At 46.4% G+C, this 15,292-nt stretch overlaps 2 protein-coding genes across 5 annotated transcripts in view; both read left to right on the plus strand.

The window, feature by feature from the left end:
• The first annotated feature begins 21 nt into the window (after positions 1-21).
• On the plus strand, positions 22-9,211 carry LOC113215275 (receptor-mediated endocytosis protein 6 homolog). Of its 3 annotated transcripts, none has more exons than XM_026434887.2 (25): positions 22-160; positions 826-956; positions 1,033-1,209; positions 1,314-1,546; positions 1,643-1,810; positions 1,900-2,128; positions 2,211-2,564; positions 2,654-2,972; positions 3,058-3,245; positions 3,333-3,501; positions 3,583-3,741; positions 3,860-4,239; positions 4,317-4,429; positions 4,518-4,588; positions 4,830-5,072; positions 5,160-5,401; positions 5,485-5,799; positions 5,883-6,353; positions 6,426-6,568; positions 6,654-6,767; positions 6,855-7,066; positions 7,153-7,267; positions 7,338-7,410; positions 7,495-7,692; positions 7,768-9,211. In XM_026434887.2, exons 2-25 carry the CDS (start codon positions 834-836, stop codon positions 7,906-7,908), a joined length of 4,950 nt encoding a protein of 1,649 aa, XP_026290672.1. In that variant the 5' UTR covers positions 22-160; positions 826-833; the 3' UTR covers positions 7,909-9,211. The 3 variants fall into 3 exon arrangements, with proteins under 3 accessions (XP_026290672.1, XP_052119444.1, XP_052119445.1); XM_052263484.1 differs by having other exon boundaries at positions 63-81; XM_052263485.1 differs by lacking the exon at positions 22-160 and adding an exon at positions 240-384.
• A 2,024-nt stretch (positions 9,212-11,235) lies between these two features.
• Positions 11,236-15,292, plus strand: part of LOC127752376 (uncharacterized) — a 52,034-nt gene continuing 47,977 nt past the window's right edge. For both annotated transcript variants that reach the window (XM_052277656.1, XM_052277655.1), the window contains exon 1: positions 11,236-11,847. In XM_052277656.1, the coding sequence (XP_052133616.1) occupies positions 11,496-11,847 (352 nt within the window). In that variant the 5' untranslated portion in view covers positions 11,236-11,495. The remainder of the gene's footprint in view (positions 11,848-15,292) is intronic.

Here is a 15,292-nt window from a genome sequence, read left to right on the forward strand (position 1 = left end):
ACGGGGGCGCCCTCTCTCGGCGGGTCATCGAATCCACGCATCCACCAATGGCCTAATGGCGGAAAGACACTCCAGTGATGGGTTAGATTTACATTCTTTTTCGCATTATTTCAAACAAGTTTCTTAATTTGGAGTAACAGCAATTTTTCTACGCACTGAGGTAATCTTCTAACGACATGCTATCAAATCACACCTTGTTCCGGTGTTGGGGTAAAAATAAAGTGATAATGAGGAGAGGTGTGTTTGGAGGAGAGCCTAAACCAACTCCGGATGTATTCTTTGGGGCTCAACGAATTGAAGAATGATGTATTCTTATTCTTTCTGTATGGGCCACGTACCTGCCATTATTTGTTTTTTTGAAACATGTAATATTCAAAGATTCTAGTAAGTTCCACCAACTATAGCTGGAAAGTGTTTGTTGTGCTTGGTCTGCCAGGTTTGTTTTGGACATGATAGCTAGTTTTCACTTGCCCTACTCAGACATAAGCTTACCTGAAACCTTTTGTGTTATTGTATCTATTCTTTTACGGAATAATTTGCTGTAAAAGTACTGAAATTTCTGTTAGTTTGTTTGAATCATGAACATCTTGTCAAAATCAAAACATACCCATGTAGAAGGATGACCACTCTTCTGCACCTGTTATTAAATTGTCTTTGGATTTATCTCTTGTTTCTGTTAGTTTTATTATGGACGCATGAAAATCATGTGTCTGCTTGTGGATAGTAGATGGCAATTTACAATTGTGAAAGATCAGTTAAACATTTTTGGTTTGCCCTTCATTTTGTATATCTATATATGCATATAACATCATTCAATGCTTTTAGATATCAACATGGAGGATAACGCATCTGCATCATCCCTTCAGTGGGACATGCTTGATCTAGCTGACCGTCTTCGCCAGGAACGACTTTTTGTGTCTTCAGAACAGGAACACTTAAAAGAACTCAATGCCAAGGTAAAATTATTATAATGTTTACGTTATAATTTACGTTGTCTCTTGATGGCTCTATGCTAAATGATTTCTTTTGCAGGTGGTTTCAGTTTCATCATGTTTAGCTCAGAAGGCTTGGATCATGGTTCAGCAAAGGGCAAACCTGAATAGACTTATATTAGCTAGGCCTGACTGTCCTCCTTCAGTTTGTTGCCAACGTGCAATTGCACTTGAGGGCACTCAGTTTATTGATGGAGACAAAGAGCTCCCTTTCCAGGTAAGTCATAAATCAGGGATCAGAAAGAATTTTTTAAATAATGGTGATGTCCATTTTGATTATTGATTTCATGTTTCCTGACATTTTGTTACTGTCCCCCACAGGATTGTCTATCATTTGGTGAATTTATGCAAACATTGCGTACTTCACCCCACCTCCTTGCAGCTTGTCTTGCTGCTGGTGATAGACTCATGCCAGAAACAATGCCTACAATCATAAATACTCTGTATGGAGGACTGTTTGGGTCTTGTTTGTTGCCTGAAGACAAACTTCTTGTCTTACGTCTGCTGCGACATTTGACACAGATCCAGCTTGTGCCATTGGAAAATCCTCGAAGGTGGCATAGTAGAAACATGTATTTTCTACCTAACGATATGTAGCTAACTTTAAGATGAGTTTAATTCTATCCATTTCTTTGTATGTTTTCTACCAGGATGCTTAGACATGGTTCGTCTGCTCTTGCCAGAATGTATGCTTTATTCCATGAAGGTCTGTTCTCCGCTAAAATATTTTTAACAGCAGCATTGCATGATCCAATTATGCAGTTACTCATGGAAGATGAGTCCTTTCTAGACATTGACCCTGACAAGGCTGTAGTGAGGTAAGTTCTATTGGTTTGTTGACTATTGATTTGGGAATATTAAATCTGTTTAGATAGTATATCTTTCTCTTTCTGTTTTTTCCTCTCAGATTTGCTCCAGATGAACAGCTGAAAAAGTTCGGCAAGAAAGGTACACCAGAATATGACTTGCGCTTGCACGAATATCGCAGTTGGACAGTGGTCAATCTTGTGGGATTAGTGCAACATTTTGTCGTTAGTCTGAGAGAAAATATGCATTGTTTCCCAACTTCTATTCGATGGCTTGTTCGGCAAATATCAGGGATGCTCAGCAAATCTGGACAGCTGAAACCTAAGGAGGTAGTGTCTAGTATGATTGTAATTTTATTCTCCAATTTCGACTTTCAGTATTAATTGTTTGTTTGCAACTTAAATTTTTCAGGTCTTTGACATCTGTGTGGACCTTATCTTCTCCTTTCTGATTTGCCCTGCAATTGTAAATCCAGAGCAGCATGGTATTACTGATGCACCTGTCAGTTATATCGCAAGATTTAATCTAATTCAGGTTGCTCAAATTTTACAAGTCCTGGCCTCCCGCAAATATCAAGATGTGGATCCTAAAGTGTGGGATCTGTATTCACAATTCGATAAAGACATATTGTCTTCTCTTGTTGATGGACTCTTAGAAGGTGCAGCCAACGGACTCTTGGAAGAACCAGTCATATCAGAGAGTAGTAAATTACAAGGACTGTCCCGCTCTGCTGCTCTCTTGACAGAGGCTGAGCTCTATGGCTTGGTAAGAACCTGTGGTAACCTGTATTTTTCATATTCATTAATTCCAGATTTGTGCTTCTGATGTTAACTTAAAACTCATACTGTTTTTAGGTGAATTTCCTCCAGATGGTCCAGGCTAGTACTAGTCCTGATGCAGCTGGACTCTTTGATGAAGCTGGAGTCGACAGGAAACTCCTGGCAGCTCTTCTTGCACAACTTCCACCAACAGCCATTGCTACTGCTGCATCTTTTTCACAGCCTACCAGCAACATGAATGGCAATATGTCATCTCCATCTGGTGGTCCAGCTCAAGGTCCTTCCTCCTCAGGAAATAATTCTAAGCTAAACAATTTGTCTCCTCCACATGCAGCAAATGGGAATGGGTCCTCACCGGACACGCCCAACAGGAAGGCTAGCATAATAGGAAAAGGTAAGCAGTTTTGTGAAAAGATATTATTTATGTAACTGATCACACTTGAATTTGTCTCTTATTTATATATTCTTATGCTTTTTAGGGGTTGCAGTAGCTATGAGTAAAACTTCAAAGGCTATCCGCAGTGTGGCAGGGTCTGGTGATAGTGTTGATGAAAACCTTGGAAATGAGGGTGTTGAAGATGGGTTGGATGTGCCAAAGTACAGTGTGCTGGTCATACCCTTCTCTCCTGATAGGGGACAGTATGTTGGCCTTCTCCCTGAGCAGAAAGTATGTTAAAACATAAATTAATAAGACAGCATTCAATACACACATATTACCTATCACTTTTGTACTAAATGCTCAATGTGTTTCCAGGTTTTGAACATTGATTGTGAGGCACAAAAAAATATCCCAACTGGATCTGCTGTCCACCTTAGTGTGGCTGGTTCATCTTCTGTAAGAGTACTGGGCATTCCTCCTGAACGCTCAGAGAGTTTGGAGAAGCGCACAAGGTTCTCTTTATCTCATGACGAAGGGTCAATTGGTATGGACATATCTAACAAAAATTTTAACAATAAAAATAAAGCTCCAAATTATAAAGTTTTTTGTTTTGTTTTTGTTGCAGGGAACACAAGTGACAATCTTGAAGCAGTTTCAGAAGCTGCTTCTAACCATAGTGTAGCTTCATCTCTGGAACTAGAGAATGAAGATCAAGATCAAAACGACAACTTGTCAGACATGGTGTCAGCCAATGTGTCTGGAAGAGGAACTCCCAATATATCAGGTATTATTGTTTTGCTATATAACTTTCGCTATCCTACCAACTTGCTCAGTTAAGGGTGAAGGAAGATGTACAAAAATCGAAGTTTTTCTAATGTTTTCTTTTTTTCTATCTCTTCTAGGACGTGATACACCTTCTTCACAGATCACAGAGGGTGATGAAGGAGCAAGGAATGTTGCCATTGAGCCACGTCCTAACTATGATCTCCCACCTCCACCACCTCCAACCAAGCAAAGCCGCTCCGATATTGATGATAAATTTGGAAAGTTTGAAATCAAAAAATTGCTTGAAGGTGATGAGACTACATCTCTTGTTAGTGATACCTGGAGCACAGATGTCCTTGCCAGTGATAGTGAACTGATTGAGCAAAGTGATAGAGAGCGTGAGCGTGAACGTGAACGCAACTATGCTCAACAACCCCCCTTGTTGCCACTCGCTTTACAGCCACCTTTAGTCCCACTTCCAGGTATTTTACCTGGTCCTCCTGGTTCAGCTCAACAAGTAAGGATGCCAATTTTTTTGTTCTTGGTAGAGATACGTTTTGTGCAATATCCTAACTTTCTTCTGTTTCTTTACAGAGTTTGATTGATATGTCTGAAACTGCTTCTGAAGCATGGAGCACAGATGTTCTTGCTTCAGACTCAGAGCGCATGCTTGAAATAGACACTGATGATACTAGCAGTGTTGCTAGGTCGGTAAATTTGGAGGGTTGGGTTGTGATTTGGAGTGATTTACTTTGTTCATGTTATTCACCTTTATTTCATTATATTCTGACTTAGATCTGATGATACCGCAAGATCGGAGGTTGAAAGCCGGGGTGAACCTGAAGGTGGTGATGATACCCCTCCATGTGAGTTCTGTTTTTTTTAATTTTTTACAATATCTCTTCTTTTCTTTTTATTACTATAACTTCAGGATGTTCCATAAGCCCCGTCCCTTTTTTAACCTTTTTCTCTTAAACTGTGCCATGTGCATGCATGCCTACTTGCTCGGGGCTGAACTCACCAGCATGCATGCATGTGGTACAGTATGACTAAATTAAAAGTACAGGGCCTATTGAACATCCTATGAACTCTATTTTGGGTTTCCAGTGAGTTCAGCTGGTGCTGCAGTTTTTCGTCCAATTCGAGATGAAGGCAGACCAGCAAGCGTGTCTAGTTTGGCTAGTTCTGCCAGTGGAATGGTGCCACCTTCCCCAACGAGAAGTGATACTGTTGCTCATCATTCTTGGAATGTAACTGGAAGAGGAGGGGGCCGTGCAGATTATAGAAGACGCACCCTTGAATATATTGATAACAATGCTCGTGCACAAGCAGCTGCCATCAGCCGACCAAGTAAGTGTAGTCTCTGCCTGTTTGTTTTTGTTTCATTCTTTTTTCCTCAATTTCAAATTACCTAATACTGTCCTTTTTTGTGTGCAGCTCCATTGCCCATCACTCACGAAGAGACTCGCATTCCACCAATTGGCCGCAGTCAAAGTGTTCCAGTTTCACCACCTCTGTCTGCAGTCAGTGATCCTACCACAGCCTCTCCGTTGCTTCGTCCTGAGCCATCTTCCACCCCTCTAAATCCGCTTTCAGTATCTGCTTCCTCACTGATTCCTGTGCCTTCCAATTCCACACCATCCTCCTCCAATGCTTCAATGCTTCCTGGACCTTCTGAGGTAAACTATATTAAGGTCCCTGTGTGACGGGATTTTACAGTTTTTCTTTGGCTCCAATTTAACACAAGACTTTATCTTCCCAGGTGTTGATTGACATTGATCGGGGAGATGAAGCTGCTTCTCAGATAGCAAGTCATGCCAGCACAGCGAGTTTGACTTCCTCGAGTAGTAGCGCTGGCGGTGCCAGTGGTGGCCCCAGTGGAAGTGGTGGAAGCAGTAGTGCACAACCACCTCCACCTGCACTGACCTCAACACCCACTCCGGACTTGCCAGCTCCTGCGCCCGTGCTAGCCAACGGTAGTATTTGTGGGGTTGGCGCTGTCCCTCGTACAGGCATTGCTACTGGAGCCATTCCGAAGAGCATCAGCTTTGACAAGACGGCTGAAAGAGGAGACAAAGTATGGATATCCATTGACTTGTTAGAAACCTACTAAGTGTACTCTCAACATTTTTCAGATCAATGTTTTTATTTTATTTTCAGGAGCTCCTGGATGATGACCAAAAACACAAACGTGGTTTCTTCAGAAACTTTAAACTAACATTTAACAAGAATCGTCGTGGGAAAAGTCTAAACCGGTCTGGTGATGACATGGGGCGGTATGACAGTCTGGATGGTGACGGTCCGCATCTCCGTCTGAGACGTGGGCCTCCTGAAGAAGAAAAGGGAGCTTACGCTGAGTCTTCCGAAGACATCCTTGCCAAGTATCGTCGGAAGCCCAGCTCTGGTGCCGATTCAGCTGCTTCCGAGTCATCCGGGAGGGTACCGCTGTCCGCTGCTAGTCTCTCTGAACGCGACGCAGAGCAGGGCAGGGAGGACGAAAGGCTTTTTATTGATCCTAATAATGTGGAGGCATCTTACGCTTTCAAGGATGCAAAGAGAAAACTTAGAATGGTCTTAAGCACTGCCGATCTGCATCATGTGCCCTGGCGCTCTCAGTGCCCTAACAAAGTTGTAAGTACACCTAGATTAAGTTTAAAATTCCATGGATGTTGATATTTTATTAAATCATTTTGCCCATTTTAGGATGATCCATTGTTGAGGAAAGATAATGAGTTGATTGCATTTTTGAAAATGCAGCTGGCAGAGGCCATAAATTTGCAAGATCGAGCTCTAGCTGCCCACTTGCATGAAACATTACGCTGCATTAAACTGTTCAACAATGATGGGTTAGTTTTGCGAAGATGAGCCATTTTAAAATAAATTACTTCTGTTTTTCCCTTCATTCTTAGATGTTTTTCAAACTGTTTCCAGATGTCAGAAACTTTTCCATTCTCTTAAAGAGGACTATCGACAAAGAACTCCTTATACTGCATATCTTGTCAGATGCCGTCAAGGTTTACTATCCACCCTGGCTCATCTTGAAAGGTGTGCACTAAACCTTTTTTTAAATTTCAAAATAAGTTCAAAATAATTTCCAATCTTATTAATCTAACTTCTTTTTTTTTCCCTTAGAATGATTGAGCGTATTAGATGTGAGGGAGTGATATGCAATCGATGTATTGTTTCGGTGTGCGTCCGAATGTTCTTGGAAAGAAGGGAAGGACAGGTCAATGACTTTACTCTGGAGTTCCAACAGCTAACCCTTGCAGATGAAAAAACAGATCTTCTAGAGAGATTTTTGCTAACTGTTGCTGCTGATATGGAAAGAGATCCATTCTGGTCAGGTATGTATTTTTCCTTTCACAAGTGTGCTTATACATGTAATTTTCAGTGAAATGACTATTATGCTGACATTTTGGTACAATTAAAGGTGTTAACAAAGAGCAATTAGATCAAGCTCGGACTGCAATTGAACAAGCTATTATAAGCAGAGTATATCCATATGCTCTGTATCCCAATGGGGAAGGTGACATGTTACGCGATAAGTAAGTACTTTTCACTGTGACACTGTATCTTATATTAAAATTTTGCTAATTTGTAGATTTTATGTTCCAGAGTGCTTCATAATCATATGAAAAAGTTATCTGAAATTATTACACCAAACCACAAAGATATTGATATTGCCAAGGTAAAATTCCAACTTTTGTATTACTGCTGAGTAAGTTACTGTAAAAATAATTCCTAATATCTTTTATCTGTCTGCTACTTGCAGATGTTTCACTATGAGTGCCCATGGCCTTCCGCCCAAGCAGAAATTGCTTCCATCTCTGCATACAAGACACCTCAGGACAAGCTGCAATGTGTGTCCCGTTGTGCAACTACAATTATGAATTTGTTAAAGATGGTTCAAGAACGCAATGTTCCAGCTGCTGACGATCTTGTTCCTGTGCTGGTTTTTGTTCTTATAAAGGTATGTACTTAGATAAACCCCTGCAGTAACCAAATTAATCGGCAAAATTTGAATTCTTTCTTTTCTCTTTACCAGGCTAATCCACCAGCTCTCCTATCCACTGTTCAATATGTGAACACATTTTATGGAAGCAGATTAGAAGGAGAGGAACATTATTGGTGGACTCAGTTCTGCTCTGCCATTGAGTACATAAAGACCTTGGACTACAGGGATTGATCAAGTTCACGCCATGACATCAAATATGAATCATTTGGGAAGACTATTCTTGATTAAAATCTCCAGTCAATGGTTTGGAGATTCATTATTTTTAATGGCATGGAGTGGATAAGTTAAGCTGTACTCACAGTGGTGGGCAGGGCACTGACCACTGGGATTACTGATTATCTGCAAGTGTAATTGCAGACTCATAAGCGTTTTAAATGACTGAATTAATCAAAATGATATTAGAGGATAGAGCATGGATTCGATTACTTTTATATAAGACAGTTTAATGCCTTATCATTATCATGTGTTGGTAGAGAATTGAAATCACATCTGTATTTACTATTTTTGTATGGCCACAACATTCAATTACTGACAACTCCCTGTAAAATATTAAATTATTTCATTACTTCTTGTAGTCTATGAAGGAAACATTCCCTGTCTGTGATGGCCAATTTCAGTGTGGTGCTAAAGATCTTGTATTCAGTAAGTGGAGAAAACTGAAAAAAATGACATATTACATATTATTGATTCTTCTGCGTGGTGTAGAATCCCGTAGACACTAGTTCCTTGTGTACAGCAATATAAATGACCGTAAAATTATTTTTGTGCTTCATTGCCCTTTTTCTATCTAATCTAATTTTCCATTCCTAGATTATACTGTAATAATCTTTATTTTGTTTAAAGCAAAGTTGGATAGGCTGAGTTTAATTTGCCAATTTGTTTCTTTTTCCCCAGAATATTATGTTCTTGAGATTTTGACTTAGTACATGAAATATTACTTGTTTGTTAATGTCTTAAGCTTTTGTTGCATTTTTATATGGATAAGGTATTATTAGTTTGTGTTCAGACCTTCTTTTTTTTTTTGAAGCAAGGTATTCTTTCCTGAACCTACACATCTATCCCTCATTTGAATCAGTTGTTTGCTTCTTCAAACACCTCACTGCCATTCAAGTGATGGATAAATGTGTTTGATTGTATGGTACTCTGGATCCTCTCCGTCTGTGCTGTTTCTTCCACTCTCTTGAAAAGAGCTGTTTAATCATCAATTTAACACGTCACAAAGGCATGTCGGTGGCTTAGGTATGGTATTAAACATTGCTTGAGTATTGTTATTCTTTGAAATCTACTTACAATTTAATTATGTTTTTAAGCTATTCATCTTTTTTTTTTTGATACTTCTTATGTAAAGTTATTGTCTTGTGTTTATGTTTAGTTGTGGATTATAACATTTAGGGTTCTCCCCTTGTTATGTGTGCAGTCACTGCTGGTCAGTCGCATTATTATTAATAATAAATTTGCCTAGCTAAACTGATAATGTGTGTTGTTTTCTGAATCGCCCGAAGCAGAAGCCACGGCTCTTGTCTGAGAGGAGAGGAGGTATTTTTTTAATTGGTAAAGTGAGGGCTCACACGCGCGTGCACATGCCCGCATTATATTAGGGGAGGGGACGCCATAGGTCTCCCTCCAGCATGACACTGGAGTTGCAAACGGGCAACGGGAATGGCCTCGGCGCACCCGTGAACTTCCGAGTACTGATTCTCCGGAGAGACGTCATCGACGATACCATGAGATCCAAGATGGCATGAAGCGGATACCGGAAATGGCTCCAGTACATCCGAAAACCTCAGAACCGAATTTGGTACAAATGGGCGCATTCACTCGTAGTCTGTCCGTGCTGCACGTGCGCCGGGAGCGTGGGCAACCCAACGTACTCGATCGGAGCGCGCTGGACTCTAGCCGCTGTTGGCCACTACCGCTCGAGCGGCGCTAACTTTTGGCGGGAAACGAAACGAACCGTTTCGTCGAATAACCGCGCATCGCCGCCGCATCCTGTTCCTTTTGGAATTGCAGGTTATTTCCTGGATCCACCTCTTCGTCACACACAGTCAAGACGACTAGATTTAGACGGTGACTTCACGTTAATGCAGGACGAACGTGTCGCGTCCCTTGGGCGGGCACGCAAACTCCACGCAGGACCAGCGCAGGCGCAGGACGACACCTTCCGCGGCCAAAAAAAAGGAAGTGAACTTCTCTGATTGTCGCCTATTTTTTCCCCCAGTCACGAAATCGACTGTTCGCCAACTAAGTTGTTTGTTCTTCCAAAATAATTTCCCACGACATGCCATCGTGTACCGGCGCGCCTTGAGCTTGAGCTCCGCACCGGCAAGGGGCGCGCCGTGAGCCCACACCTCCGGAGCACGACCTGTCACCCGCGGGGGCACGGCACGGCACGGCGGGCACGGCGGGCACGGCGGGCAGGTGCTTATTTCCGACTCCGACGCACCGCGTATTTACTCGTGTTTACCCCGTCTTCCCGCCCAGCGCTTGAACTCCCCCCCCCCCCCCCCCCCCCCCCCCCGGACCCCCCCCACCCCCCCCCCCGGTGCGCTGGCGACAAGTAGGAAGTGAAATGGCCGGGGTTGTCAGGAGGCGAGCGGAAGACTACTACCGACGAGACCCGCCCTGGAGCCCACGGCAATGACACATCTTCCCTTTTCCGTCTATAGGTCTCCGTCCTCCAGCTTTTGAGGATGGCCTTCACGAGCCTCCCAGTGCAGGCTAACTGCGCTTCTTCTACACCTCAAAGTACTTATACTTAATTATTTTGGGGGAGAATGCTAACGCGCACAAGTGAAGCCCTTTGGCCCTCACCTATTGCACGGGATAACGTCCAATGTCAAGCACCCCAGATGCAGGAAATTGGCCTTCCGCATACAGTAGAAAACTTCCCCACATGAGCCAGGCACAAACCGACACACAGAGCAGGTGCGGATTTCGCGATTAATTTTTTCCACGCTTGCGGCTTTATGAGGGAGGATTAATCGACAAAAAAGAAGTCGACGTCGCAGCCCCGAGTCCCGGGTAAGGAGGGTCCCGCCTAGTGATAAAGCAATATGTGCTGCGCTGGCAGAGGGGGTGTGCACCCCCGTGGGGTGCCTACACTGGAAATCCAGGGTGTTCAGCAGGTAGTCAACATAAGTCGCCTAGCCGCCAAGCCCCAACACCCAGAAATTACAGGGTACGTAGATAGGTTTTGTAGCACGAATTGCCTATCTCCTAGGCGGCTCACTGGAGACAGCAGAGGCCGCGCTTGGTCTCAGTGGGTCCCAAGCAGCTCGTACGCGAACGACTGGGCGAAGGGGGGCTGAGTACTACTGGTGCGAAAGAGATGGTGGGAGGGGTGCTGCCACCGCACCCGCCCCGCCCGCGAGTGCGGCCCTGCCCTATCGCCCGGTGGCGTGCCGCGCCCGCGCGCTCCCCTCCCCTCCCGGTGTGTGGGAGACGAAGGGCCTCTCTCCCCCCGCTGCGCTGCGCCCCGCGCGCCGCGCGCCTCGCGCGCCCCGGCCGCCCCGACAGCACCTTCGCTCACTCTCAGACCAGACCGCGAGTCCAGACGGGTGCCACCTGCCCGTCAGCCAGTCCGTTCCCTCGACTCGCGACCCCGACCAGCATGTCCGTCGTAAGCTGAGATCGGACTGCGCGCGCGAGTGTGTGTGAGTGTGCGAGAGAAGAGCGTGATTGCTTGTGTGTGAGAGAAAAAGAGAGAGAGAGCGCAGGCCGCGAGCGCGTGTGTCGTTGTGAACGCCGCAGCCGCCGCCATGAAGTGCGTCCTGGTGGTGCTGCTGCTGGCCGCGCTGTCCGCGGGGGCCGAGGACTCGGCGCTGACGGCCAGCTTGGTGAACGGCAGCGACAGCGCTGCCCCGACGGCCACCCCTCTCCGCTCGAGCACCGACGACACCATGTCGAGCGTGGACTGGACGGCGGCCACGGCGCCACCGCCGACCCCGGCCGCCAACATGACGAGCCTCGACTTCTTGCTCGACGTGTTCAACGCCGACCGGCTGGCGCGCGTGTGGGACAAGCAGGCCAGCGTCATCACGGAGCAGTGCTACAGCGAGCTGGCCACCTTCTTCGACGCCAGGAAGCACGCGCACATCTGGGCCTTGAAGAGTGAGTGTCGTATAGGGGGTGGAGTGGGAAGGCGCGGGGTCGCCGTCGAGAACAATTATTGTTGCTTAGTCAAAAGTGGGCGTTTTGTAATTCGTGTTGATATTGCGACGGTGTAAAATAAACACCCCGACATTTAGCAAAGTCTTTGACCTAAATGCAGGTATGGATTTCATGATCGCTTTAGCAGCTAATCATTAGCTGCCCATGATTGATTGGTAGCTTGGTAGATACAACTTAACGGGATTAACTTGTCAGTACTCCTGGACAGCTCTGACGCAAGTCTCCGTTAGCTGTAATACCTTTATGTCAGGTGGCGCCCCACGAGTGGCGTCGAGGCACGAAGCAATGCTCTGTGGTTGCAAAGCAAACGCTTTGCAATTGCAAAGGATTTGGGATTTTGGTTTGCAAGGTCTTCACTGAGCGGGCAGCAACTTTGACGGCAGCGTTTGAGAGTCTAAGGCTACGCCATGTCTGAAGTCCGCGAGTATAATCAACGCCAGAGCGACATTACTAGGCGCCACTGGAGCGAGAGTGAGTCGCAGGCGGCACTTACCACCAGGAAAACACACCCCTACGGCGGCGCGACGCGGCGCGTGACAGGACCGTGATCAAGAGCAGTGCGTCTTCCATAGTGTCTTCGCCAGCCTGTACCGGGAGGAGTCCGTTTCTGGCTTAAGCAAAATGGTCTTGACTTTGAACCTGTACTTGAATATTATACATCTTGCAAAAGATTTGTACTACTTGATTAAAATCTACAGTGGCATTGATAAATGAAAATCATCTTAGATTAAGCACAATATTTAAGTACAGGCTCAGGTCAGGAACATTTTCCTTGACACGAAAACGGACTTTTTATGGGTGTGGAATAAAGGGGCGCACTCTCGTCTCGACGATATACACCAGATGGTTTGATTGGTTCCTCAGCTCGCTCTCGTGGCCTTACTTGTGCTGCGTGCGCTCTTGCCGTTCGTCTCTGGCCATGGTGCCCGAGGGTGTCCGCGATGAACTGCTCCACGTGGCGGCAACACTCACGTCGGCGCCCGCCGCGCGCTGGGTAGGCCAGCCCGCCAAGCAGCTGCGCCAAGACGGTGGCCCGCCCCATACCCCAGCTTCACCCTGCGGCTTTGGGACCGTTTGATAGTGCCTAACGTTCCGTAGCGTCACCTCCGGACTCGTTCGTTGTGGGGACACCTTTACGGCCCCGAGCGAGAGTGCAAGCGTGCACGCTCGGTGCAGCGTAGCTACGAAAGTGAATGGGACGAAACTCATGAAATGCTTGTTTTCATGTGTGTTTCGACGAACGTTGGTGATGCGAACCAGCCTTCTGCTCTTTCTCTCTAGTGCCCCGGCTCGGCTCGGCTCGTGGGTGAAGGGCTAGATTCACACGTTGTCAGTGCGTGAGTCAGGAGCTGAAAAAATAAGACTAAATGCGAAATAAAAATCGGTTCCGTGCTAATCGATTTAGCAGGCAAATTTGGCACCCCTGCCAAAAAATTAGCTATAGGATAAAATACTTAGATGTACTGCTAAATAGTATTGGCGATACAGCTAGTTCATTGCTTCAGTTTGTTGTACAACTAAAAGTTTGGCACTGAAGCTAAAAAAAATAGCTGGACCTATGCTGACGAATTTTTTGCACCAGTGCTAAAAAAAATAGCTAGGGTGCCATATTTTTTTTTCGTGTATGTGGCTGCAACGCCACACTCACCACATGTGTTGATGCATTCAACTATAACGCCAGAAAACAAAGTTTATCGGACGATGAGGTTGGTACTGCACGGCACGGCACTTTGTGAGCGACCCCACGACGACGCGCCAGCGCTACTCGTAAGCGCAAACGAGCAGCGGCCCGTCGACTCAGTGCACTGCGGGTCGCCTAAGTGCAGGCAGGGAGTTTGAATGGAATGCCTACAATTCAGGTGGTTTCGCATGTGTGTGTGGGCGGGGGGCAGCTATCTACGGCTCATCGGGTGGAGGGGGGGGGCTGCCCCTGTCACCCCCTCCCTTACAACCGGAGAGAGAGGGGGAGGGGGTAGTACGAGATGGGGAGAGAGTTGTTCTCGCCCATAATGTCTCCTCACCCCGACCAAATTACTGGCAGTCTCTCAACTTGACACGTTTGGGATAGTTTCAAGCGGTTTAAAGAGACACGGAGGTTTTGAATTTGCATGGTTTAATTAATTAGCAACCGTATTCTTGCATAATGATGTTGACTAAAGTATCAATCAAGTAGCACAATTTTTTTTTTTTGCCAGTCTCATAATTTCAACAAACAAGTTTATTTGTAAATGTGTAAATTGTGTAAATATAGTATAAATGCAGAGGGTGCAGGAGCTGCAGAAGAGTAATGAACATTAATGTTACTATTGACGATATTCCTGTGACGGGGATCAGAAGTTAAAAGTCCTTATCATTCGCGTCTTTGATTATCTTCACCTCCAGCGCCGGGCGGGCCCGGAGCAGTCGCTCTACTGCGACCTCGCTGCACTCCTCCCCCTCCCCGACCACGAGTTTTAGGGTGCGCAGGCTCGCGCTGCTCGCCAGGACCCTCAGCCCGGGCTGGTCGTGGTGAAGGGACACCACGCGCAGACGCGGCAGCCCGGCAACCAGCTGCAGTGTCGAGGCCGAGATTCTATAATACATCGAGATCGAGCATTCTACGCCGACGATGTGGACCTCCTCCAGGGTGGCGGCGTGTATTCTCACAACCGCTTCGATGAAGTTTTCGGCCCCCTTGATGGCAATATGAAATCTCCTCAATGAGCTGGGTGCAATCTCGAATTGGGTGCCCGTTTTGAAGGCGAAGGGCCGGTCCAGCCAAGCGGTCAGCTGAAGGTGCTCCAGGCCGGGTGTTGAGACCAATGCCCCGAACAACGTGGAAGCAGCAGCTTCAAACAGGGTGGATCGACGGAACTTGAGAATCACTCTCCTCAGCCGGCCCAGGGCTGCCTGGTTCTTGATCAGCCGGACCGCGTGTACACCTGCGCCATAATCTATCAAATCTACATGGTCCCTCACCTCCAGTCCTCCGACGGCACACGTGGTCGTGTACACGTGGCCGCAGACGCTTTTAAGCAAAGGGAGGACGACATTCACGTGGTGCAGGCACGGCGCCAGGCGCAGCACCGGGCAGGTCAGCCTGTTCTTGTCGCACCCGGAGCACGAGGACGTGCTCAAGGTCCTGCGCCGCCACGCCTCCGGGTGCAGCGACAACGCACCCAGCCTCCGGCACACGAGGCGGCAGGCGAGGAGGTCGCCGACGTCCAGGTGCTGCATCACCAGCAGCAGCACGTCGTCGGGCAGCTGGTCCAGGGTCCGAAGCTGCGGCGGCAGAGTGGAAGTTTTAGAGTTTTAGTCCATGGGGAATTTCAATGGAGTCCGAAAAGGAAGAGAGGAGAACCAAACCGGATGGAGGGAGATGGGGTTGGGTGCGGGGAGGAGTGGC

This window comes from Frankliniella occidentalis, unplaced genomic scaffold (assembly GCF_000697945.3).
Source record: "Frankliniella occidentalis isolate FOCC.00 unplaced genomic scaffold, Focc_3.1 Scaffold11, whole genome shotgun sequence".
NCBI lineage: Eukaryota > Metazoa > Arthropoda > Insecta > Thysanoptera > Thripidae > Frankliniella > Frankliniella occidentalis.